General features: G+C 50.9%; 1 protein-coding gene across 1 annotated transcript in view; it reads right to left on the reverse strand.

Annotated features, from left to right (window-relative positions):
* The window catches only part of VANGL1 (VANGL planar cell polarity protein 1), a 46,339-nt gene that overhangs the window by 5,710 nt on the left and 14,271 nt on the right, over nt 1-26,358 (reverse strand). The window contains exons 3-5 of the mRNA XM_026483674.4: nt 24,101-24,233; nt 19,516-20,123; nt 1,243-1,376 (exon numbers count right to left, since the gene is read on the reverse strand). Coding sequence (XP_026339459.1) covers nt 1,243-1,376; nt 19,516-20,123; nt 24,101-24,233 — 875 coding nt within the window. The remainder of the gene's footprint in view (nt 1-1,242; nt 1,377-19,515; nt 20,124-24,100; nt 24,234-26,358) is intronic.

Below are 26,358 nucleotides of genomic sequence, written 5' to 3' on the forward strand. Positions count from 1 at the left end.
TTTCAGTTTGGCCATAAGAGTAGTTGAGCATCACATTTCAGCAATAAGACAATGAGAGAGAAGGAGAGGGATGGGGAGGAGGACAGAGAAAAAAAGAAAGTCAAGGGACATGGAGACGCAGATTACGTGCAGGACGACAAGCCATGCTGGAATGTCACGGTAGTCACAACGTTTAATAAAAAGAAACAAAAAACAGAACAAAACAAAAACAACCTGAGGACTTGCAATATGGCCCGCTTGTGAATACAGACTTAGAACTCCCCACCCTGCTCCCCTGACCACAGATCGCCTTCAATTTCAGAAGGACAAGGCAGATCACATGTTTTCTTCTCTATCAACTACTTGGTTAATGACTTGGTTTCGCTAGTGGGAATTTTCACTGTTTTCAGATCACAGGTGAAATTTACCAGACTCCGGACACTGAGCGCACATCTCATAAAGCCTCACCCCTCCCCGCCGCCCCCACCAAAATGGGAAGGACATGGCCCCTAAAAATTGACACCATCCATAAATCACTTGATTTGCTAACAATATGATCCTCTTCTATGGTCTACAAAGCTCTTGCCTTGACCCAAGGCACCAGGCAAGAAATGACACTGGGTCCTGTTTCTTGCACTTAACTATCTGATAGCCTGAAATGCAACGCTGACGTCCTCAGCCTGGCCTCTGGCCTCCTGCCACCCACTCAGCCCCAGTTCCTAGACAGGATTGAGAAATCTCTTTAAGTAGCTCACCAGATGCCTGAACTACTGAGAGTTACTGACTTCACGGATCTGGGGAGCTGAGTCTTTGGGTAACTTATCCAAAATTTGAAAAGCAGCTTTCCATAGATGTTCCCAGCAGGAGGCAGGAAACAGACATCACTATTGTTTTCAACCAGAAAATCCCAAAATGAATGAACCTCCCACATGTGTAGACTGTAAATCAACATTCTTTTGAAAGTATGTTTGCTGAAAGAAAGAAAGAAAGAAAGAAAGAAAGAAAGAAAGAAAGAAAGAGAAAAAAAAAAAGAGAAAGAAAGAAAGAAAGAAAGAAAAGGAAGAAAGAAAGAAAAGGAAAAGGAAGGAAAAGAAAAGTGAAGAGAAGAAAAGAAAAAAATTGTTCTGAACCGAGAATGTACGATAAAGACAGACACTGAGGGGAGGAAGAACCAAATGGACCATAAAGTCGAAGCTGAAGAGTTGCCCAAACTATGCCCGCCCCCCCCCCCCCCAACCAGAGACACCATTTCAAGGCACGTACCATCTACATTGTAGACTTTCAGCCCGGCCATGTGCTTGGCTGCTCGGAATTTGGAGGCTGTTAGGAGATTGGGGTTATAGATGGTGAAATCTTTATAGTAATTTTCCAGAACCACCAATGCTGCTCGCTGGATACTGAGAAAAGAGGGCAAAATTAATGCAATGCTTTTTCTTTGAAGAAGCAGGTCCTAATTGACAAAAAAAACCCTCTTTTGGAGTCAGGTAGGACAGCAGAGCATCATGGGAAACCTCCCATTACGGCAGGCCCCTGGATTTTATCACACCATTTGTCTCGAGGATGGGAATTTAAAGGTGAGACTGAGTTCAGTCGTCAAGTGGCTTCTCGGCCTTCTCCCAGGTTGTGTCGTGAGCCACATCCCACCTAGCCAATAGTTGAGGAAGGAATCAGTTATAACTCAGATTTGTTTAGGCTGCACAGAACTTTCCTATTCTTCCCAGTTTGCGAAAGAGGAAACCGAGGCTCCCCGTATGGTCGAGAGACTTAGCGATGGTGGCAGGGCTCATGGGTGAAAGAACAAAGTGTAGATTCAGGTTCTCAGGTCCCAGGGCAGGGTCTCCCCCTAGGCCTCATGGCCCCCGCTGTAGGGAAGGCTGGGATTTGGGTTCTCCATGGATCAGAACGACTAAAAGAAGCTGGCTGCAGACAACAGTGAATCTGACCCCTCCTCTGGGTTCTGTCCTCTCGGCCCCAGGCCAGCTGGAGCTCCCTCTTGCAGAGGAAGAAAGACCCCTTCCCGAGCCCTCAGCTGAGACTTTGATCTTTCTTGGTCTGTGAGGCCTTCTGTCCCTTGGACTACAGGGGTGTACAGAGGGGACTCTCTCTGCTCTAACGTCCTGCAACCTCTACTCTGTCACCTATCTGGCCCCTCGGACAGCAGCAAGGGAGCAAAGAAGAGGTAACACCAGCAGGTGGGAGGGTGGGTGAGGGCTGGGGGCCCATACTCCCGACCAGCGGCAAAAGAACTTCCTCTTGGCCATGGGTGCAAGCCCACTCACCAATTCAAAGAGAAACCTGTACTCATGCAGCATGGGTTTTCATGGACCATCTTGTCTGACTTCCACAATCATTCAAGGCAAGACAACTGAGGTTCGAAAATCTCTGACCGGCACACGGCATGCGTCTACCAAACAGGAGAGCTAGAACTCCAATCTGAAGTTACAAGCCTCCAACCTGTGCTCTTTCCCTGCGACGTGTGGCCTCTGTGGGACAGGGTACGTGCCGACACCGACCCCACAAATTTCTTTTTATCTTGCCCTTTACATTTTCCTTCCTGGCCCCCACTAAGTGGCTGTGCCGACAAGGATTCCTTACAACCTGGGCACCAGGACAGGGCTGCCTTCTGCACCCGGATGACCACTGTAACTCTCCACGTGGCTCAGGGATGCTCCCTTCACACCAAGACAAATCAGCCTCTAACCTCTCAGCTGGACAGTCTGTTGACCCACCGCTGGGCTCCCCTTGTTTAGCGAGAAGTAACAACGATCTAGAAGTCAATCCGCTAACCTCCTTGAGAGCAGAGTCATGGCAAAGCTTTCTCACTTACATCCTGACAGTGCCTCAAAATCTGCGCTCCGTTGCTGTTCAGGGTCGACCTCACTACATACACTCATGGGAGGCAGGGAGGTGGGGATCTGGCGAGACTCACCCTGGTTAATGGAAGTAGAAGAGTCCTAAGAACAAACCCACATTTTGAAAGCCTTCGTCCTGGGAGTGCGAAGACATGACGCAAGGAGCTGTTCCTTAGCCAGGCCCACACAGAACCTAGGCAGCTAACTGGAATACACGTGGGCCGTGGGAGCGTCGAGAAGAGCTTTGGAATGCCCAGATTCAGAGGGTTCAAGAGCAGCCCCCCCACCCCAAGCAAGGGAAGTGGTCCCTGCGTGGAGGTTTCGTGGCATAGGTCTTTGTGCCGAAGTCCCGCCTGCTCCCGTGCAAGTCTCCCCAGTGGCTTCCAGCTCAGCACAGCCCAGTCTCCTCCTTGACCTCTGACTGCTATTTTCCAAAGTGGGGCAAGCATTTCTTCACCGCCACCCCCTTCCATTCAGAGACTCTCCAGGGCCTGAGGACACGTGCGCACACACAAAAACTTGCCCTCGTAAGCACCCATCCCACCTCCCTCCCCGTGCTTCTCTGGAGGCTCCGGGCCTGGTGAGACAAGACGCCCCTCCACACTGAAATGTCCCAGTTCATGCATAACAGACATGCTGGGGTGCAAATATTTCCTCCCACGCTCCCATATGGGCATGAAAACATCTCTAGGCTCCTGGATTCCAGCAGAGAATTATTACCCTGATCAAAATTTAAAAATTAAAAGGCAACTCAGGTTCTTCTCAGGCCCGTCTTCAAAGCAAACCCTTTTGTGGTTGCTGGGTTTGGCTCTTCTGTTCAGCCAGGCCACAAAAAGGAGCCCAGGGGATCCCACTAACTCAGCCAGGGCCTGCTAGGCGGGCAAGGGAGCCTGGTGGCCCTATTTCCCAACCTCTCCACCCCAAAACCACAGACAATGCACTGTGCTGTGTGGAGAAGGGGTGTCTGCCCCTGCCCAGCTCTGGCAGGCCTTCCCTTGCTGGGGTACACACCCTGTACCCTGCCCCCTTCAGCACAAGGGCAGATGCTCTCCACACTGGGGCAAATCTGCAGCCCCCCTCGAAGCCCGCTCACGCCAAAGGTGGCCCCAGGGAGTGCTCAGGGATGGGGCAGGGAAGATGGGGCAGGAGCTGCCAATGTGACGTGTGTGGGTCTCACAGCCTTCGAGAGCCTTCGCTCAGGGGAACTGAACAAGGGGGAAAAGTCGGGCAGTGTGGGCTTCTTCCAGCACCATCATCTCCACAGAGGCACCTGAATTTCCCAAAAGCAGCCACGGTCACCCAGCCAGCCCCCCTGGGCTGACAAGCTAACCCAGGAGCTAAGGGACTCTCCCGGAAAGCTCAGAAATGCCTCTAAGAGGGCTGTACGACCTCACCTACGGGAAACCGTCCGCGCAACACCCAACAGATCTAGCAACGTCATGAGAAGGTCCACGCGACAGAAAACAACGCATAACCGAAGTACCCAACTTAAAAAAAAAACATGGTTGTGAAATCTGGATTAAAATCCAATATGCCTTTTCTCATGTTTTTAAAGAGAATAAGCTATACATGACTTAAGCCTTGTTGATGATTCAGGATGAATGTTTCATGCATTAATCATGAGCTGTGCCACATAGGCAGTCCAGTGAGGATGTCAGCCCCCACGGGAGACAGAGGCCACCTGTCCCCATGTCCCATGCCGCAGGGCAGTCTGAGTGCTCGGCTGTTTCTTCACATCCTTTCCTCATACCCCCTGACTATGGCCATCAGAGTCCTTCCCAGGGGCCGTCGACCTACCTGCCTCTGGCCATCATTCTTCTGTTCTCATACATCCTCAGCTCGGGTATAAACAGGGAAAAGGGCTTCAAGGGACCCAAGTGAGGAACTCCGCTCCAGCTAAGTGATACCAGTTGTGACATGGGAGTCTGAGGTCTATTTCAATCCAACGCCTAAGGTCTTTTTCATTTCCGTTCTGGATCCTGATTCATGCTGTGGACTGAATGAGTTTGTCAGATACCTGACTGTAGGTTCAAAGTAACATGCCCCTAATACATCATTTGGCTCTCTAGTAAAAGAGCAATTCAGCACCCACTGAAGGGACATCCTGCCGGCCACCCGGCATCGGCCTCAGCCATGGCCTACAATGCCAGGATGCAAGGGCACCCTTCTCCTCGGCCAATGTCAACGTTTAGTATCTTCCTGCCTCCATTCTTTGCCATCTTCCAAAGCCAAAGCAGGTCTGATTTCTTTTAGGAAGCCTTTTCTAGCTCTCTGGCCCCCACTCATCTGCCCCTAAACGCACAGCGTCAATAGCCCCCCCACAGCAGTTGACAGGTCTTCAAGCATGCTACTCTCCCTCTTCCGCAAGGCCATGAAATTCCCCTGTGCGCAAGGGATACCTCCTACGACTTCCCCCAAGTACATAATACTCATTGGCTCAACTTGCTCGTGTAGGAAACCCTAGAACTCCAACAGGTGAAGGATCGGTCCTAAGCATGCCTTTCCTAAAACCATGGGGTTTCCAAGGCAAAAAGGGCCTCAGAGAGGGGGAAAAGCAAATCCTTCAATTAGTCCTCGTCTCCAGATCAGATCAACTCTGGGGAAGGAGGGAGGCAAGAAAAATCAAGCTGGTGAGAAACCTGCCATCTCTCTTATCACCGTCCTATTGCGAGAAATAGTAATCTGACTAAACAATCCTTACGTGGAAACCCCATATTATAGGCAGGTTGAGCCTGATGTAGAGATTACAGACGTGGCCCCACCAAAAACCCACGGCAAGACTCTCCCAGGACAGAGAAAGCTGGGCTCGATACCGCGTTCCAGCATGCCCTCCCATCTCCCCACCCGGGAAAACACCCCTTCACAGATCACACGCAGCTGTGGAAAACAGCATGGTGATACGCGGAGCTGTCACAGACCTTTGCACAGACACGACTCCCAGATACGCACATGAAAGGCAACACGGACGAGGCAATATTTAGGGTCAGAAGAAGCTGATGTTATTGCCCGTGTGAAAGCAAACCCCTCAGCTCTGCCCGGGCTGATCCCAACTTGAACTTGTGGAAAAGACAGGCCAGCCACGGATCAGCACACAGGTAAAGCAATTCAACAGCCACTTTTAAACGTCAAACTCACCGCCGACCACGCTGCCTGACTGGCCTACTCTCCTTTCAGGGCAAAAACGGTGGAACGAGAAGGGTTGTGGCCTTTTGTGTCTTACCAACCACAAAAACATTTCCAGTGTTGTTGACAACTGTCACACAGCCACCATGGCAACAGAGACGAGGGGCTCGCGCTACAGCAGAGAGAAGCAGCTCCAAACAGAGTTGACATCTGAGTTCATAAAAACCTGAAAGATGTGTTCTTGAAAGACGAATTCTGAAAACCAAAACCCAAACCGAACGAATGTCCTCATAGCCACGCTTCCTGCTGTCCCGTGCGTATCTGTTGTGGGAGAAAGTACGTACAGAGCAAATGGCCCCAGGCTTTGGCCCCAGGCAGCATGACTCTTGGCTCTATCATTTATTCTTTGACCTTGAAAAAATTAATTCAGTTCTCTAAACCTCTGATTCCTTGTCCGTAGGATGGGAAGAACAATACAGAAAGCCGCGCTACAAACGTAAGTGGGCTCCAAAACACCGAACTCCATAAAATGTATTACTGAAAGGTCAACGAAATGACTGAGGCCGGTGTGGGTCGCTGGTCAGAAATTCCAGGGACGGATGGTGAGATCCAGAGATGCCAGGTGCTGGCTGGAGCCTGGTATCACCTGTGGCAGTGAACTCCGGAGCTGAAATATCAATGGGGCAAATCCAAATTCTATGACTTTCCGAGACTTCAGAGTCAGCTGGCATCGAGTTTGGGGGAAAATACCGGAGACTGGGGAGCCCACCCTCTACTTTCTTGCTCCTAAGGAGGAGTTGCTTGCCTGGTTCAGGTGTGCCTTAAAGATTAAACGAGACACTATATTCCCCCAAGTACCTGACCCAAAGCAAATGGTGCATAATATGGCAGTACCGTGAGCTTCCAGGTCCGTGTATGCTGGGGAGGCCCTTCTGTCCCCAGGTGCCCCTGCTCTGTCCTCCCCACCAAGTGCCCACCATGAGGGCACTGCCACAGGAAATGAGCCAGGACAGATCCCCTCCACACTGCTTTCTTAGTGACTTAGACCCTACGGTGATGCCACTCTCTGCTTTTAGGTGGCATTTCCTGCCAACTCTCACCCCCTTAAAAATCAGGCCTGGTAAAAAAGGTCCAGCCTCAGAGTCAGAAGGCCTAGATCCCAGATCTGCTCCTGCGGAGCCCTGTCGAAGTCATTGCCCTCTCTGGGCCTGTTTCTTGGTCCACGATGGACAGAGAGCACCTACTGTTGCGTGCAGACGTCGGGAAGAGCAAACGAAATAATGCCGGGGAACGCGTTTATAAACTACGAGGCATCAGATAACTACAAACGGTCCTATTACTAAGGAGCACGAGCACTTGGCAGCAAGGGATGAGGCTGGCTGGTGGCTGGATTCTTCACACAGTCTCTAGGCATAAAAGCACGACTTCAACTCCACTTACACCAGATCACAAAATTTTACTCGTCACAGCACGAAGAGAACCTTCGTGCTCACCCAAGCAGAGACACAAGAAGCAAAGACACCAGAGTCCAGCCAGGCCAAACTCCCAATCCATGTATGCATTTACTTTATAACACCCCAGACAGCAACCGGCCTCTCCATGAAAAGAAAAATCACTCTCGCTTGGCCCAGAAATGACCTTTCTCTAAGTTCTACGCAGTGGTCCACCTACTGCTTCCTTCTGGACCCAAATCCTCCTTTCCTGTGAAAGTTCATCAAATACTTCAAGGAAACAATTGTGGCCATAAACCTCCCCACTTTTCATTCTCTTACTGTGCAAATAAGGGCACTGAGGCCTAGAAAAGCATGAGTATACACACATACATGCACGCATACACACACATGCACACGTAAAGTGCCGATTTCATTCACTTTTCCCTGGGTTTGGTTGTGGCCTCTGTAATTAAGACATGCTAGTAATGCGCTGGGGTGGCTCAGTCAGTTAAGCATCCGACTCTTGACTTCAGCTCAGGTTATGATCTCAGGGTCATGAGATCAAGCCCCACATCGTGCTCCATGCTCGGCGTGGAGTCTGCTTGTCCCTCCCCCTCTGCTCCTCTCCCTGCTCTCTCTCACTCTCTCAAATAAATAAATCTTTTAAAAAATACTATTAAAACCAGAAATATTCAGGCTTCAGCACTCAGTCAGTCTGAGACCCTCACACTTCACATCTTTACTGTCTCCCAGGGCAGTGAGAAAGGCCCTGCCAGACAGGGCGGGGTGGGGCAGCCTCATTCAGGTTTTAGCCATGTCTTTTGAAATATTCACTTGCCCTCTTTAGCTCTGTCAACAAAAAACAGCCTTCTTCATGTGTGAAAACGTGGAAGCTTCTCTCACATGTTAACGCCCCACGTAAATGCCAGCCACCACGATCCTGATCACATCCGTGTGTGCTGAGGGGAAAGCACTGAAGAGACCGAGTTCTAGGCACAGAAAAATCTGCAAAGGCCTGCTTTCAGGGCAACTACTCATTACGCTGCGAGCCACCTAAGGATGCTGACACCCAAAAATCTTAATAACCCGTCTCTCCAACGCCATTCACAGGCCAGTATGAATTAAGCTCACCCACTAAATCCCAAGGACTCGGAGACAGATGTGAACAGAACCTCGAGAGGCTTAAGCTTCTGTCGGTGTGGTGACCCCTGGGCTGGGACAGAACACGTGACCGGGGTGGGGGTGGGGGCCTCAGGGGAAGATCTGAGGAGGCGAAGCTGAGTTTCTGAGTTAAGTCTTAAATGATGAATGATGGCCACACCATGTGGACACGGGCTATAAAGCCACTTCCGGGCAGAGGAAGCAGTGTGGGCAGAAGCAGGCTGGTGTGGAAGAATCCTCCTAAACACCTTCAGTAGGAGTGACAGGGCCACACTGTTGAGTCACAGAACGGCCGTGAGAATCTGTGGTAGTGGGGTGAAGAGCGTCTCCCCAAATCCACATGTATACCCCCAACCGCAGAATGCGATCTTCGCAGATGTGATTAGTCAGTGAAGGTCATGCTGGTGTCCTTATAAAGAAAGGGAGACACAGGCAGAGAACACCCTATGATGACAGGACAGAGAATGCAGTGACATGGTCACAAACCAACGTGCGCCGAGGATCTGGGCAACCACCGAAAGCTAGGAGGACAAGGAAGGATTCTTCCCTAGACCCTCCAGAGGGCGGATGGCCCTGCCCCTACCCACATTTTAGACTCCTAGCTTTCAAAACTGAGAGAGAACACTGTTATTGTTCTTTTTAAAAAATATTTTATTTATTTATTTGAAAGAGAGATTTGACAGAACAAGTGGGAGGAGGGGCCGAAGGAGAAGCAGACTCCCCGCTAAGCAGGGAGCCCAATGTGGGACTCGATCCCAGGACCCCGGGATCACGACCTGAGCCAAAGGCAGACGCTTAACCCACTGAACCACCCAGGCCTCGAGAGAACACTGTTTTAAGCCACCCAGTTTACGGTCCTCTGCTACCACAGCTTTAGGAAACGGACTATGTGTATTTAGGGCAAGCAGGATGGAGGCAGGTAAAGAGGGAGAGGACGGCAAAGTGAGCGGGTGAGGAGGGAGGGTGGGACAGAGACGGAGGGTGTGGGCAGGAGAGAGGGCAAGCTGGCCGTGAAGACCCAAAGGACGGCAACAGTAAAGGCTGCCTGGGTACCAAGGCCTCCCTCTCTCCCTCTCTTTACGGCCTGCCTGCTCTGGTAACTGCGTGTTAGGCCTGAACCAAGGGTCTCTGAGAAAACGAAAATGGTTCAGCTTTTTGTGAAAACTCCCAATGGGGGCAAGCCAGCTGATGGACCGAGTTTTATCTGACTGACCTCTCCCTGGACGAGTCAGCAAGACCGCAACCCGGATGTGTGGGCCTCACTGTCCCCGGGACGGAGAGACCAAGTGACTTCGGGGTGACCAGGAGTCTGGACGATTTGCAGCAGTGTTCCTGGGAGTCCCAGGGACGCGAGTAGAATCCGCCCCTGAATGCCGCTGCTACTCAGCCGGGAGCCCGGCACACGAGTGTTTACATCTCCCGGCCCTCCTGCCTTTTAATTAAAACGTTACTCTAGCAACTGCCTTTGGGGTGTGGCTTCCATGAGTCCCACACAGATAACAGGCAATGACCACCTTGGAACTTGAGGGCAGGGAGGGCCAAAAACAAGGAATGGCTTGTGTCTCCTGACAGATCTGGATTAGACAGTAGAAAGATCTGGGGGTGGGGGCGTGGGGAGGCTGGATTTCAGGGACTCCGTCACAGTAGGCCGGGATGGACACACACTGCTGCTCGAGATCGTGGGACGTGAGGCAGACTGCCCACCCCGACGGAGGACACACAGAGCTGGGGCCCCGACCTGCAGGGGAGGCCTGTGGAGGCCCTTCTCTAGGCCGCATGGATTCCCAGCGGGGCCCGGCCTGTGGGCTCCCCAGCTCCATGGAAGCTGCAGCGCGACCTAGTTCTTGAACCAATATTCCCAGGCTGCAAAGTGTCCCTGGCCCAGGCACCAAATACGGGGCTGCAGACAAGCTACATGGTATCCTCATCAGGCGACAGAGACTAGAAGCCGGGAACATCGACTCTCGCAGCTCAAAGGAGGTAGAATCCACAGGAGTTGGTCACTGTGGAATGGCCTCGAAAGTGCAGTCTGGGGGAGCACTGGAGTACCGCCCTATGCACTTTATGTCCCCAGTGAAGGATAACGCTGGAAAATACCCTCTCTAATGTCAGTCAGACCCACTGAGAACGTGTCCAGAGGAGACCGCTCTCTGGCCCGGGGAGTCTGGGAGGCCAAGAAGGAGCTAACGGCTACATGCACCGGCCTGGTTCTTCTGGGCTCAGGGACTAAACAACAGAAAGCTGTCCCACATGTCATCCTTTCTGGCCAAAATGCCACTATCCACCAGGCGGCTCTGAGTGTGGCGATGACCCTGAGGCAGCCTCCTTCTGAGCAGATGATTCCGTCATGGCCGGCTGTCCACCTGACGGCCTTTCCCACCGCAGAGAGATGCTGGCAAACTTGTGAGACACACTTCTCTGGAAGCGACGGCTTTGGCTATTGCCACAGTCTGTCCAAGTGCCCGCAGCCGTGCTTCCAGGCCAGGGCCCAGACGCCACCGCGCGGCCACCTCCCCGCACCGTTCAACTCGGGCTGCCCCTGCCCTGCCTGGGATGGAAAAGCAGCTTTCTCGAGACTTCCAATGACTGTGCTGAACCACACCAGATAAACATCAAAGACAACTGCCTGCTTAGGGCTCTCTAAGACCGAGACTGAGATAGGAACTAAGGTACCCCACACCCACCTGGGAGGCCTGACTGGCATTCTCTCATCCGGCCTCACATTTCTCACCGGCAGTACCTCTGGTCTTGGGGAGAACCACAGGAGCACAGCATGAAAGGTCTGGAGTCTGAGGGCAGCCAGCCTGGCCGAAGAGCAGAGCTGGGCAGTGGCTCTGTAGGACAGGGAGAGCAGACCCCCGTCCGTGTGCACTGAGATTAGCACAGACCACACCACATCAAATCACACCCATCCTTCCGCGGGGAGACACGCAGAAGGCCAGGCCCTGTCTGCAGCGTGAGTCCTGCAGGAAAGGAATGGCACACCACCCAGGGTGCGGGGTCCACCACCCAGCCACCTGTGGCCCCGTGGGAAGGCCATCCACACTGGCTCTGCATCCACGAGCTCTCTGGCCCTCAGTGGCTGCACTCTGTGAGGCGTGGCTCCCCTCGGCCTTGGAGCAAGCCTTACGGGCAGACGCTGTGCGAGGGAAGCCTTCCCAGCTGCAGCGGGTGCCAGGAGGCAGCTGTGCAAACACAGGGCTGCAGTGTCCAGCACCTTCCGTGCTCATTACAGCCACTTTGAACAGGCACCACAGGGCCAAACCACAAACGGCAGCTCTGTGCCCACCCTCAAAATTCTCCCACAGCAAAGCAGACCTGCGCAGAAATCTTTCCACTCTACCCTTCAGCTCTTTTTCATTTTTATCCTTTGCTTTTTAAGGAGGTGGGAGTGAAGACTGGCCAACGTCTTTACTGAAAAGCAGTTAAACAAAACATGCGTTTCTAAAAATGAAATTGTGTATGAAATCATGATCATAAGTGACATGAACCAAAACCACTGGTGGCCATTTAAAAATACTCCCCAGGGGTGCCTGGGTGGCTCAGTCGTTAAGCGAGTGCCTTCAGCTCAGGGCGTGATCCCGGCGTTCTGGGATCGAGCCCCACATCAGGCTCCTCTGCTGGGAGCCTGCTTCTTCCTCTCCCACTCCCCCTGCTTGTGTTCCCTCTCTCGCTGGCTGTCTCTATCTCTGTCAAATGTATAAATAAAATCTTTAAAAAAATAAAAAAAATAAAAATACTCCCAACTTCACAGCCAATGGCGCTGGGTCCTCCGCAAACCGTTGATGCTAGTCTTGAATGTGGGAGGGAGGGCCCACGGCCCAGCGCAACAGTCCTACCTGATCAGCGGTGTAATCTCTGGCTTGGCTATCACTTGACCCACAATCACAGACGTCAGATTTCAAGGGGAGCTGGATCTACCCTGGAATTACGGGAGTAACCTTAACCTCCCCAGGAGACACTCCGTTTCTCACTTCTAACTAGAAAACCGAAGGACATTCGAGAGAAGCCAGGCTCCCACTTGAGCCGGGAGGATGCAGGCATGAGCTGGAGAAGGGATAATATGAGCTCTGTTTCATCAGGGTTGAACCGTGCCCATTGATCCCACGGTTTCCTGGGGCTCTGGGGTCAAGAGTCATCAGTGTGTATTGTTCCTGTCTTAGCTTGGACCGCCATAACAAAATACCAGAGACTGAGTGGCTGAAACAACAGAAACTTATTTTCTTAGACTTTTGAAGCCTACAAGTCCAAGATCAAGGTTTGGCTGATTCAGTTTCTGGTGAGAGCCCTGCTGCTGGCTTGCGGATGACGACCTTCTCATGATATCCACACATGGCCTTTCCTTGGTCCATAGGCACAGGGGGAGAGACACAGTGTTTGCAAGCCCTCTGGTGTCTCTTCTCACAAGGACACGGATTTTATCACATCTATGACCTCACTGAACCTTAATTACTTCTTCGGATACCCCATCTCCAAAGATAGCCACATGGGGTTTAGAGCTTCAACCTATGAATTCCGGGTGACCACAATTCAGTCCATAACATTCCATCCCTGGCTCCTAAAATTCATGTCCTTTTCCCGCGCAAAATAGACCAATGCTGTCCTAACAGCCCCGAAGGTCCTGACTCATTCCAGCACCAGCTCTAAGCGCAAAGTCTCATCTAAGTGCCAGGACTCAAGGCATAACCCACACTGCGGTAAGACCCCTCTCCAGCTGTGAACCTGTGTTACCAGACAACTTTCCAATATAATCACGAGACAGGCGTAGGATAGGCATTCCCATTCCAAAAGGGAGAGACTGAAAGGAAAGGAGTGATGGGCCCCGAACAAGTCCAAAACCTAGCAAGGCCAGTCTCATTAGATCTTAAGATCTTGATCTTAAGGATAATCCTCTTCGGTTCAATGCTGTGTCCTCGGGGCTCTGCGGGTGGCCCTGTCCAGGCAGCTCTTGGCCGTGGCCGCCTGGCCCACCGAAACCAAGGTGGGGGGCCCATCCTCTGAAGCCAATGAGGGAGCAACCTGGCCCCTAGGCCTGTGGTGGGAGGGTGACCTAATCATCTCTGGATCACCTTTGGGGTCATTCTTCCTTTTGCTTGAAGAATATCACACGTTTGCAGCCTTCCTTCTACTCCCTCCCCCCCGCTTTTGTTTCCTTTAGTCCCAGGAGACAGTGGTGCTGTACTGGTACGATCCCATCTTCCCACCTTTATTCTTGGCTTCTGCTGGAAGGGCTAATTAAATCCTAATTAAATCAAACAGTTGGCGCCTGGCTGGCTCAGGCAGTGGAATGTGTGACTCTTGATCTCGGGGTCATGAGTTCGAGCCCCACGATAAGTGTGGAGATTACTTAAATAAATAAATACATACATACATAAACTTTAAAAAAATGTCCAACAGCTGTGTGACCACACCCTTGGTGTTCTCTTCAGTACACAGTCACTGCAATATGGACAGGCTGAGAAATTTTCCCAATCTTCAAGTACGGATTCCCTTTGCTAAACAATTCCTCCTGCAACCCATCTCCCTCCTCTCACATTTCGTATTAGCAGTTATGGAGGACACAAGCTGCATCGCTTGGGTGATGGAGGGACCCAGTGGGTGCGACGTCAACGCTGTGCTTAGAAATTCCTCAGCCAAGGGGCACCTGGGTGGCTCAGTCGGTTAAGCGTCCAGCTCTCGATTTCGGCTCAGGTCATGATCTCAGGGTTGTGAGACTGGGCCCCGTGACTGGCTCACGCTGGATGTGGAACCTGTTTAAGAGTCTCTCTCCACCTCTGCCTCCGCCCCCCACCCCCACACACATATAACAATAAAAATAAATACCTCAGCCAAATATCCAGTTCCATCACTTACTCCCAAGTTCCACCTGCCACAGAACACGAGAACATGAACACAGCTCAGCCAAGGTCCTTACCATTTTATAACAAGGACCATCTTTCCACCATTACCCAATGACCTGTTTCTCATTTCCAACTATGAATGGGGGGGTCACAACAGTTCCCTTCAACACAGCAATGCTACAATCACGCATGATCATGAACTTGCACTGCTTGAAAAGCAATCCAAGAATCGCTTCTCCTAACGCACACGTGGTTCTGTGGTCAGTAGCCAGACCTTTGATAAAAAGGTGTGGGTCAGCCCCCATTTATAAGACACCCTCAGTGTCAAAGAATGAAGCATGCTTAGGAACCCCACGTGAAAGCCCACTGGCTGAACTGGGTACAAGGGAGCTTTAGCCAAATGGGGGACTATCTTACAGAACAGGGGTCACTGTGGATAGACAAGCGTTCTACCTGCTTCTGTGGTTTCGGTCTCTCTGCTGATGACTACCACTTTTCATTCATGCTCACATGCCTCCCTAGAGCAGCTCTCACTTGAAATAAGTTACTTGCGGACTTTCTGAGGTATGGAAGTTAGTAATGACATGTTAGAACTATATGCAAAGTGAGAAGAAGCAGACTCCAGGAATGAGAGCCGAGGTGGGTGCGGGAGTCTGCCAGGTCGTGGATCCCAATGAACCCACTCTCCCAGACCCCTGCCTCGTGCAGCCCTCTTCTGTACGTCTGGGCTGGGGCTCTGACTTGCTTTAACAAGAGAATGCTGTGGAAGTCGTGCTGGGCCCGTTCCAGACACAGGCCTTAGAAGGCTTTTGTGTTCTTGGGAGGCCTGAGAAGAAGTCTACCTACCCTAATGAAGAAACGACTCCCCTGAAGGGCTCTCTGGGGAGGGGCAGAATCACAGAATATGTGGGAAGAGAAAGAAGCCCAGCCCCAGCCATCTCACCACGTGACTGCAATCACAGAGAAAATGTGGGTCAGACTGGCAAAAGAACCTCCCAGCTGAGACCAGCCCACAAGAATATTAAAAAAATAAAAGCTTGCCCTACACTACTACATTTGGTGGGGGGCAGGGGGTTATACAGAAGTGGTTAAAAGAGGCCCTTTGGGAACATGTGACATACAGAACAGTTAAAAAGTTTTGACCAAAGGCTCAAATCTACTGTTGTGGTTTGTGTTTTTTTTTTAATGATTTTATGTATGTATTCGACAGAGAGAGAGCATAAGCAGGGGGAGCAGCAGCCAGAGGGAGAAGCAGACTCTCCGCTGAGCAAGGAGCCTGATGCAGAACTCGATCCCAGGACCCTGGGATCATGACCTGAGCCGAAGGCAGACGCTTAACCCACTGAGCCACCCAGGCGCCCCCTACTGGTTTTAAGGTCCAGGTTTTGTTTGCTAACTGACTAAGCAAAAGAACCAACAGGCTAAGGAATGGCTACACAGTGCAAGCGAGCCATCTCTGACAATCCTTTGCATTCTCTCCTGTCCGGCCCTGAAGCTGGGAGTTACACAGAATCATGTATTTAACAAAATAGCTAGCACCCAGCCTGGCACATGGCACGCAACTCAAAAATGCTTATGAGTTCATTCGAGCCTTCTGGAAGCAGTGCTGTGACCATGAACACGTCTATCCAGAGGCACAGGGGAGGGGTGCGACCCCAGGGAGCACGCAGTCCCCGAACCTGCGGCTAGGGCTCTCCTCTGCACAGGGTGGCTGCCCTGTACCCCTTGCCCCGCCCTGACAGGGCAGGAGGGGTAAATGACATCGGACATCTGAAAAGCCCTCTGTCATCCCCCAAGCCCTGGGCAGAAAGGTTAGGAAGTATCTTAATCTATTTACAGTATCTCACTTTGTACCACAAGAACCTTTTATTTTTCTGAAAATTTTCAAATAAGCCCATAACTCCATTCCTGCCAACAAGTGGGGCCACTGTGGCTTTTAGGAGAGCTAACAAGAAGCATCTTTAAGAAACTAAAGAATAGTCATTCTTTTGACAACTCTCAAAAATAGCTCAGTTGATGCCATAAAATCATCTCTGAGAACACCAGCAGAAAAGCACTCACCAGCACTCTGCACCTAAGCCCCTCAGGTGGGTCACCGCCACAGGGAAGGCTTTCCATGAACGGAAGGCCGATCAGCCTGCCAGTCCGCTGAGAAAGGCTTGCTACTCTGATCCCCGGACTCGCTCTTTGTCTCTTCTGACTCCCCATCCCTCCTGTCTGTCTCCACACTCTACAAAGGGGGTTAGAAGTTATATTTCTGGTCCCATGACTCTTGCAGCCACCGCTGGGTTTAGACCAGATTTAGCCCAAGAAGCAGCGGGGGACTGAGCCCACACAGTGCCAGCAGGGACAGAGGCCAAGCCCGCTCCAGCTCGCACAGACTGGCTGGCCTATGGGCAGCCAGCCCCGCCCGAGGGCTCTGTTTGAGAGCAAAGGCGCCGCCCCTTCCCTGGCCATCTTTCCATCCCATCAGCAGGGTCTCCCTCCATGTGAGGGACCAAGGGGGCCTTCCTGAGGGCAGGGAAAGGGTCCTGGAGAGAAGCCAAGAAGAAGATACGTGCACCACCTCGACATGCTGCCCCCCCTACCCCGGGGCTGCTAGAAAGGTGCTACCCTTGGGTCTCCCCGGGAGCTGGCGTTAGTGGCTTCAGGGTTAGCAAGTCAAGGCCGGGCCGTTTTGGTCATGGCGAGGACAGGCATGAGAGGTGTGTAGCAAGCCTGCGGGCCATACAGCAGAGTCGGCCCTGCCTTCCCGCCCAGGTCTCCCCGCCCCCCCGCAGCATAGCTGTGGGGTAAGGTGCCAGGGCTGCTGCCAATTTTCTGAACACAGCACAGGCGTACTGCCTCCGGGCTGTTTTGTTCGTCCCCCCCCCCCCCGCCCCCCCCCTCCTGTCCAGCAGGCTGAGCAACCAGTCCTGGAGGGAGGGGCCAAGCGGGAGCTGTGGGGGTAGGGGGGGAGTCAGCCCCACCACCTGGATGACCCAAGGGGAGACGACTCGCTTCACTTTTCCACCCCACCGATGGGGTTCATGCCAATGAGGGTGGAGGCCAACGTCTTGGCCACTTACCTTAAGAGTCCCTAGTATCACTCACGTCTACTGTAACCAGAGCTGGATTTCTCTCCAGCCCCTGAAGCTTGAGCAAAACCCATCCTGTCCTGGGACAGACCGCTTCCCACTGGCTCTACCGGCGCCACCACCTTGTCCTCCTGAGCACCCGTCACCCGTACCCACGCCTGTGTGGGCAACTGTCCAAGCACAGCAGGACACTGGTCTCCCACCAAGGGACTGTGCGCCCCAGGAGTTCCAGACAGAGCCCTGAGCGCAGCCAGTGCTGTGTCTCAGGAGCCCCCCAGGGCCGGGCTCTGCATGGGGCAGATTTTGAATGCAAGTCAGCTGGCCATTGTCCACCAGAAAAGGGGGAAAAGAAAGCAGAGATGAATAAGCAGCAGTGACTTCCTTGCCTTCAGAGCCCCACAGGCATCTGCAAAGGACTCGGAGACATACGATTCTGCTGTGCAGAGCACATGACTCACACACTGACTCCTTCCAAGGACCGGTCAGGATGGCAGCCGCTTCCAGTGCTAAACCACCCAGTCCTCGGGGGGTACAAGCTAAGCCAGAGGAATGAAAGAGGGTGCGTGCCAACACCGAGACGGTTTGGCAGCGTGACCCAACTCCAAACCAGGGCTGGGCCACCTTCTTGTGTCCCAGCCAAAAATATGACAAAGCCCATTGTTCTGATACCCAGTAGGGTGGCCTTGCTGGTCCTGGCTGCTTTACCAGTTACACGATCACAGGTCCTAATGGCCACAATTAACTAAGCACTCACCATGTGTCAAGCAGGTTACACACATCGGCGCGTATTGCCGGAGGAGGCAGGAGAGCCCAAGGAGATGGCAAACTCAGCCATCCCAGGTGATCCACTCACCAGCAACCACGTGAATGCCCATGATATGCCATGCTCCAGGCACTGGGGAGGCAAGGAGAGCGAGACACAGCCCCCATCTTTAGCCCCCACCTCAATTTGTGGCAGAAAACAGACAGAAATGGTCCAGTAAACACAAAGTAAGACCATCTAGGAAAGCTTCTGCCCGTGTGCACCAGGAATCCCGAACAATCACAATCCTGATCATAACGGCTGTGCTTGTAATAGCGAATAAATAAAATAAAACTGAAATAACATTAATGGCCAAAAACCCAAAAAAACCACCAACCCTCTGGAGAAACACGTAAGTGAGAGATGCCATAATGGGGGCGTTAACTGAAGCCCAGCTTCGTGACAACTGGGTAAAACCTAAATGAGGCCCGCCATGTTATTTTCTACAAATTGCTTAAATCCCTTAATCCCCCATTTCCTCATCTGTAGCACGGGGATGAATAATACCTAAATCAAAGCGTTCTATGAAGACTAAATGTTGACAATCTATACAAAGTGCTTACCTCAAGATAAATGAAAATAAATAAAATAAAATACAATTATCCCTTTTTTAGTTAACCACAAAATAGACTGCACGCATAGATTTGAAGTACGACATCTCGATGTACTTCTAACTTTATTATGTGTATACATCCAAGACACTCAACTCTCACAAGTCTGGGGTCTCTAACCTGCACCTGATTCTTTACTGAGGGCCCCTAGGGTGGCCATATCATTTAGTGCCAAAACCAGACACCTCTGAGAGTGGAAAACAGAAAGGAAGGAGGAACAATTCCAGCAGGACAAGGGTATAAAATAGATGTAGCATTCTGAGCAAACTGGAGGGGCTGGTCACTTTGTTCACTGTTCACCGGGCAACTTCAGGGGCAAGGCCAGCAGCCGTCACGATGCATTCCCTCTCCATCCCTCCAGGGAGCTGCCGAGTTTGAGAGCTGGCCCAGTAAGAGTCCAACCTGAATGAAGCCAGCAATGGTGTCACCCCACCCAGCAGTCAGGAAAGTCAATGGACGGGGACACCCCCTCCACACACACACACACACAGAGCTCCTCCCAAAACCTGAAGAAAGGAGTCAGCCCCTGGGCCCGGCACCCGGCACCCGGCACCTGTCTTTACCCCTCACGTGCTGTCTGCCAGCATCATATGATGTCAGGCCGCAATCACTTCTGCCTCTCGAATGCGCCCCTTACCTCAGGTGTCCCAGGCTGTAGAACCGGGACTCGCCGTCAGTGGAGCGGACCACCTGCAGCGTGAACATGGGCTGCAGCTGCCTGAGCTCCAGCAGGACGATGGCCAGGTAGTGGATGAAGAGGAGCGCGTCCACGAGGGACACGGCGTACTGCACGATGCCCTGGTAGTTCCGGTCCCGCGAGTCCAAGATGCGGACCCCGTAGAACAGCCAATAGGAAACCACAAAAAGGAAGATGAGGACCAGCAAAAGGGCGCGGAACACAAATACTCGTGGCACGTCGGCCCTCTGCTTGCGGAAGAAGAGCGCCCAGGTCCCGATGAGCAGAATGAGGAGCTTGAATGCCACGGAAATGAAGAGTCCCTCGCAGATGGTGCCACAGGGCTCCAGCTCGTCCCTCCACAGGATGGGGGGTAACAGGATGAAGGCGACGGGGGTGAGGAACACTAGAAGTCCGAGGACCGAGGCCACGGTGAGGCCCAGGTAGCGCTTGCAATCCAGCCCCACGCTGTCCTCCATGTCCTTGCTGATCCTGGCAATGTCCTCCTGCGATATGCTGTGCTCGGACGTGCCCGTGATGGCCGTCGTGGTCTCTCCCCAGTTGTCATCCTGATGGGGAGAGAACAGTGAGCGCGAAGGGCAGCAGGCAGCAGGGCACTAGTGAAAGTCACAAAGCCAGCACTGGGACACACAGAGGGCCCACCTCCCCGAACCAACCCACACCCACGGGCAACCCTAGAACATGGAAGCTGAGCCCTTCAAATACAGGAACTGTGAACCTTCATCCACTCACCAGTAACCACGTGAGTGCCCACTGTATGCCACGCTCCAGGCCAGGCACTGGGGAGGCAAGGAGAGCGAGACACAGCCCCTGTCCTCAGCCCCCGCTTCAATTTGTGGCAGAAAACAGAAAAATGGTCCAGTAAACACAGCGTAAGACCATCTAGAGAAACTCCTGCCCAGAAACAGGAATCCTGGACAAGAATGCTGGAATCTCTGGAGAGGCTCTGGGCCCCGCAGTAAGCAATCCCGCTGCGAGACTAACATAAGAGGGCTCACCTATGGTGGAAGAAGACTCTGCATTCTCTTCTCAGGTCATGGCTGGGTTAAAAAGGCTGACAAAATCCAAGTTCTGGAAGTGGGGTATTATAATGCCCTCCAGCAGCTCTGAAAAGCTATACGTAGAAATCACAGCTGACCTATAGCTAGTTTTTGGTTTGGGTTCTTTTTAATAATTATCAGTGTCAAGCACTCTTTGACCATGTTTCTCATTGAGCACACCATGCAAATTCAAGTACTGCTGGCCAGGACAGCTCAAAAATTCCTACCCAAACACACGTTCTCATGATACGCTGAACATCGAGGGCACAGAACTCCCAGGCTATTGCAATGTGTCTTTGACTTTCTGGCTTTCTCTCTCCTTTTAAACCCTGAGGTAGTTTCCAGTAGGACCGATCAGTCCCTTTATTGAACAAGATCCGGTGTTTAGGATTTTTAAACAATTCTGCTGTTTTGCTGGCAACCCTGACTCCACTACGAAGCAACAAGACAGCAAGAAGGCAATGAAAGCCACAGGGGGTCCAAAGAGGTTTTGCCTCAGAGATTGGTGTATATGATTTAACTTGGAAAAAACAGTCCGATGTAGGGGCAAGCCGGGTGAAATTCATGTGGAAGACACCAACTTAGAAAAATCTAGTGTAAGCTGACAGCTGAATCAGCAAGATAGGGATTCCAATGACCCAACAATAACCTTATATCTAGTAATGATCAGAAAAATAGGATTTATGAATGTACAGGCTACAGCAAGGAGTGCTGGCGGTGCAAAGGTCTTGACCTATGAATAAAGAGTTCTTCAACTTGGAAAGTTAGTTGCAAGTGTCACATACCATGAAATAAATGACTCTCTAGGACAACAGCCAGAAGCCACCAAGACTCTCACACACGGCTGAGGGAGGCTTAAAATGGTACCATCACTCTTGAAAATGGACCTGGCGGTGTCATATAAATTCAACTATATGCTCAAATGTATGATCCAGAAATTCCAATCCCAGGTTTTTATCCAAAATAAATGTAAACATAATGTCTGCAAGAAGACCTGTGTCAGAATGTTCTTAACAGCTTTATTCGTGATAGTCCAAAATGGCACACCTCAGATACCTATCCACCAGGAGAACGGGTAATAAATTCATATAACAGAATATTCCTCAGCAAATATTAAAAAGGATGAATTGCTGGGGCACTTGGGTGGCACAGCAGTTAAGCGTCTGCCTTCGGCTCAGGGCGTGATCCTGGCATTATGGGATCGAGCCCCACATCAGGCTCCTCCGCTGGGAGCCTGCTTCTTCCTCTCCCACTCCCCTGCTTGTGTTCCCTCTCTCGCTGGCTGTCGCTAACTCTGTCGAATAAATAAATAAAAAATCTTTAAAAAAAAAAAAAAAGGATGAATTGCTAAAACTCACCAAAACATGGGTAAGTCTCAAAATCATTAGGCTGACTGGGAAAAGTCCGAAACAAAAGAGTATGATCCCAATTATATTAAGTTCTAAAACAGGCAAAACTAATCTACAGTGATAGAGATCAAAACAGGGTTTGTCTTGGAGAGGTGGGGGTGGGGACAGGAATTGATTGGGAAGAACATAAGAGATTTTGTAGAGTAATAAAAAAATACATATATATATAGAGACAGTACACATTACATGGGTTTATTCTGCCGTTTGAACTTCTCAAACTATACACTTTAGATCTGGTTCATGTCTCTGTGCGTCGACTGACTTCAATTAAAAAAAATCACCAATAGGGGAAAAAATAAGCACAAATTCAAAGACTGACAACTCATTGTAATATAAGGTAAGTTCATAAAATAATTTACTTGGTAAAACTCTGAAAGAGTGAAGGGCAAATACCAGATTCCATGTTTTGTACTGGGCCTAATATTCAGTTGATGATCAATGTGGAAGAAATTATTACTAGTATCTCATGGTCATCTTGTTGACCACTGCACTGCTATGATTTAACTATTCACCCTTTTACCCACCAAAGAGCTGCGAATTACATCCCCTATACATTTTGAGAATGGATATACATAAAAAATATAGATGTCCAAAGGGTCCTCTTAAGCTTGGGGTTCTTAAGAACAGAAAGGATCTGAGATCCTCTAATCTGATACCCAAGATCTCCACTAAAGAGCCCGAGAGCCACAAAAGTCAGGACTGCCCTAGGTCACTGAGTTACTGAGAAACACAGCCTCCAAATGCCCATTTCCATGCTTTTCCCACCACATCAACTTGGTGTAAACACCAACAGCTTCCCAATACAGCTTCCCAGTGAGCCACAAGATGTGGAGAAGCTGCAAAAAAAGATGCCCTCACAGTGGGCCCCCAGCACCTCTGAATCCTCATCTAGAAGGAAACTGACCCCACCCGCGCACAACGCTTCAAGGTGTCCGATCTTGGGATTAGCCCCGACCATCCAACCATCCCTCTGGCCCTCCCAGGGCCATGGCAGGTAGCGCAACGGTAAGGACTGACAACATGTACTCCTCACTGGACAAACTCCACGTTCATCCCACAGCTGGGCTTGGGGACCCAAGAGCCCCTCATGTGCTCGGAGGAATTCCGATTTCAGTCCATCTATCTGCTTATAAATGCATACGTGTGTGTACCTGCCTGTGTGAGCGTACGTCGGGGTTTCTTGGGGGCCACGGCTGGCCACGCATACATTTCAGGAGCTGTGCAGGGCATGCAAACATGTTTCTGAGGACAGCTCGGATGTTTATTTAGATCAGGTGGGCTGCCAGACAGTTAGGACCCAGTGAGAAGAACCCACACAGTGTCTTTTAAAAATTAATACATTGCCAATATTTAAAAATGGGCTGATTTCACAAAAATCCTAATTTCCAGCTTTTCTTAAATGCCACTAGACCCAGGAGCACTGAATTCCTGCCTTCCTGAGCTCCTCTGAGAGAGGAGCTGCCTTCTCCAGTTAGCTACAGACCCCATCGCTCCACGCCATGGCCCTGATAACGATGTGCCATGCAGGGTGCTGCTGCTCACCCCCCACCCCCACCAAGCTTGCCTGAAACCTTCTGGCCCCTCCCTTCTCTGTGACCCTGGGCCTATTTCATTCACCCCTGTCAGGCTTCTAAGTGGAGCCCGCCCGATTTACTTCATATAACCCGTAGTGGTCAGTCTGGGCTCTCTGAACCTCTTGTTCCCCACAGTACTCGGGGCTTCTGGAGAGAGTTTCCTTCCCTGGCGTACTGTTCCACTTTGGAACACGTCCCCGGAGACGACAGCCTGTAACTTTCCCTTTCTCTGCCCTGTCATCAGCCTGGCCGGCTTCTTTTCAACACCATTCCAAGCAGGCCAACCAATCACACTTCAGAAGAATCCCCAAGGTAGCCAGTGGCAGGAAGAGCTGTCCTTAGACCAACGAGAAACCACGCGACATAGATCAACTAATTACCATGCTAGAAAAATAAAGATAAAAACCCAAGAGAACCTACTGCAACAAGACTTAGGAAAACATTTACTGAAAAGAGTCTTGATCCAGGGGCAGCGTGCTTACAGACTGCCTTTGATCCTTACCTGAACTTCCTCCGTCCGAGTAGACTCATTTCCCAACAGGGGCTCTCCGGTGGGAGCTTGAATGGTGACAGATTTTTCTGACCCTCTGCCATCTTTATTCCGGGGCGATTTGTGTCTCTCTCTATTTCTCTCCCTGAAAAAAAAAAGATCATCAGCTAGCACATTTATACCGTGTGACTCACCTCTCATCGGAATAGATTATACGTTTCATTTTGAGTTTAGGACAATTCTATACACACATATATAGACACACACACACACACACACACACACACACGCACACACAGTGCCAATACTCACCCAAGCCTCCCCCCCCGCAAGGAGTAAGCTCATTTTTACTCCCTACTTAGTATTTTCTTTCTGCCATTCCAAGACCCAAAACAAAGACTGTCACTCCTCCCTCAACAGTGGAATTGAAAATAGATTTTTTTCAAAGCCTAAAATTGTGAATTTTAGAATTTCCGTAGCTGTAAATTTTTACTGTAAAATTTTACTGTAAAATTACTGACTTGATTTGGTTATAATTTGCCTAAATTTATTTTCTAGGGCTTTCTTGTGGGGACAACACTGCAAAATATTTACGCTTTGGTCTGTCCAAAAAAATCTGGGCCATGTTGTCACCCTACACCTTTGGACAAGCTGAGAAGAAAGGAAATTCAAAACCAGTACAAAGAAGCATTTACTTCTCATTCCTACAAATTCAAAGTCATTCCCATAGGTTCTGGCTGAATTCAAAGGCACCCAGAGGAACGATAAAAGCCTGGACAAATGATACCAAAAGGTGCATGTGTGCATGTGTGTGTGTTTTCAGGCTTCCTGAGGAAAGCAGGCTGCTGCCTCATTTTACCCCAGATGAACTTCCTGGGCGGTCTTCCAGGGTAACTGCGAGAGTACCCTGCCACAGGTCAATCTTGAAATTACGAAAGGAATCCACCGCGAAGCTCAGAAGTGACAACCTGGCCATGAACCACCTATGGAAACTGGCACTCCTGTCCCCCAACTGTGAACAGTCAGTCCAGGAGCCCCACAGAAGGAGCCTGTCCATCGGGGGCCAAGAGTAAGTTCCCTCAACCTCCTGTCTTAGAGGCTGCCTTGACATCAGTCCTCCCTTCAAACACCTGCTCTCATTCCCACGGTCGCCCAGGCAGGACAGAGCACTGCACACACAGACTTTGGGGACAAGAGTCAGATCTCAGTTCTGCCCCTATTAGACGTGTGACCTTGCACAAGTTATTCTGAAAACCTCAGTTTCCTCTCTGTGAAATGGGGATAATGATAATACCACACAGATAATGTATGCAGAGCTCGGTACAGGGGCCTCAGAGATGTAGAAGGAACTATTAACATAGTCCAACTCCTTCCCCTCCGTAGTGCGTCTCCTAATAACCTGCTACTTAGCCAACAAAATCACATGCAGACTTCCTGTGGGCACACTCCGACCTTATCAGCGCCTCTCTAGGATAAGCACTGGTTAGCTCCTTCAAAGAGCAGGGAGGCGGCCTCGGTCCCAGACACTCTCAGTGAGAGCATTTCTAATTTCTAGGGCATCACTCATCATCCCAATCAACTGCTAAATTAGAGTCTAGAAATACATGTGTTCCGATCAACCTGGGTGTTTCAGTTTAACCAGGTAACCAGGGGAACAGCAGAAAAACGGTTTACCAAGAGATGTATCTATCAATGCCAATCATTCCACTCCCCACTCCAATTTAGAGAGCACTTCACTAGGTGCTCTATGATGTTAATTTCATCGATCCTAACAATAACCGTATGAGGCCAGTAGTCTTGTCCCCACTTTAGAGATGAAGAGACTGGGGCTCACGGAGGTTAACTAAGTTGCCGAAGTCGTGACCCCAGGTCTGCTCCCACCACCTGGATTCACGCTCGCTATGCTGCACTGATCTGAAGAGCAACTGGAAGACCTGGTAGTACGAATATTCCTAATGCTCTTCCTGACGCCCTCTACTTGAACTGCCGGAGCTCTGAAATCTGCCTGCGGGGTTACTGCTGGCAGCCACAAACGCACTGTGAACTTGGACAGCACAATGCGATGAGCCCAACGCTCTGGGCTGCCAACGACAATCACTTCAAAAGGCCCCAGTGTGAGAAACAATAAACAATTTGGGAGAGGCTTCCCAGGTGCCTAGGCCGTCTTCAGGATGACCTGTGTGGATGCAGTCTAGAACCCCTGCTTCCCAGGGCCTCCATCAGCCAGACCCAGGAGCCTCCTCTTCTATCTTGTGTTTCCATCACCCCTA

This window comes from Ursus arctos, unplaced genomic scaffold, assembly GCF_023065955.2.
Source record: "Ursus arctos isolate Adak ecotype North America unplaced genomic scaffold, UrsArc2.0 scaffold_12, whole genome shotgun sequence".
NCBI classification, from domain to species: Eukaryota; Metazoa; Chordata; class Mammalia; order Carnivora; family Ursidae; genus Ursus; species Ursus arctos.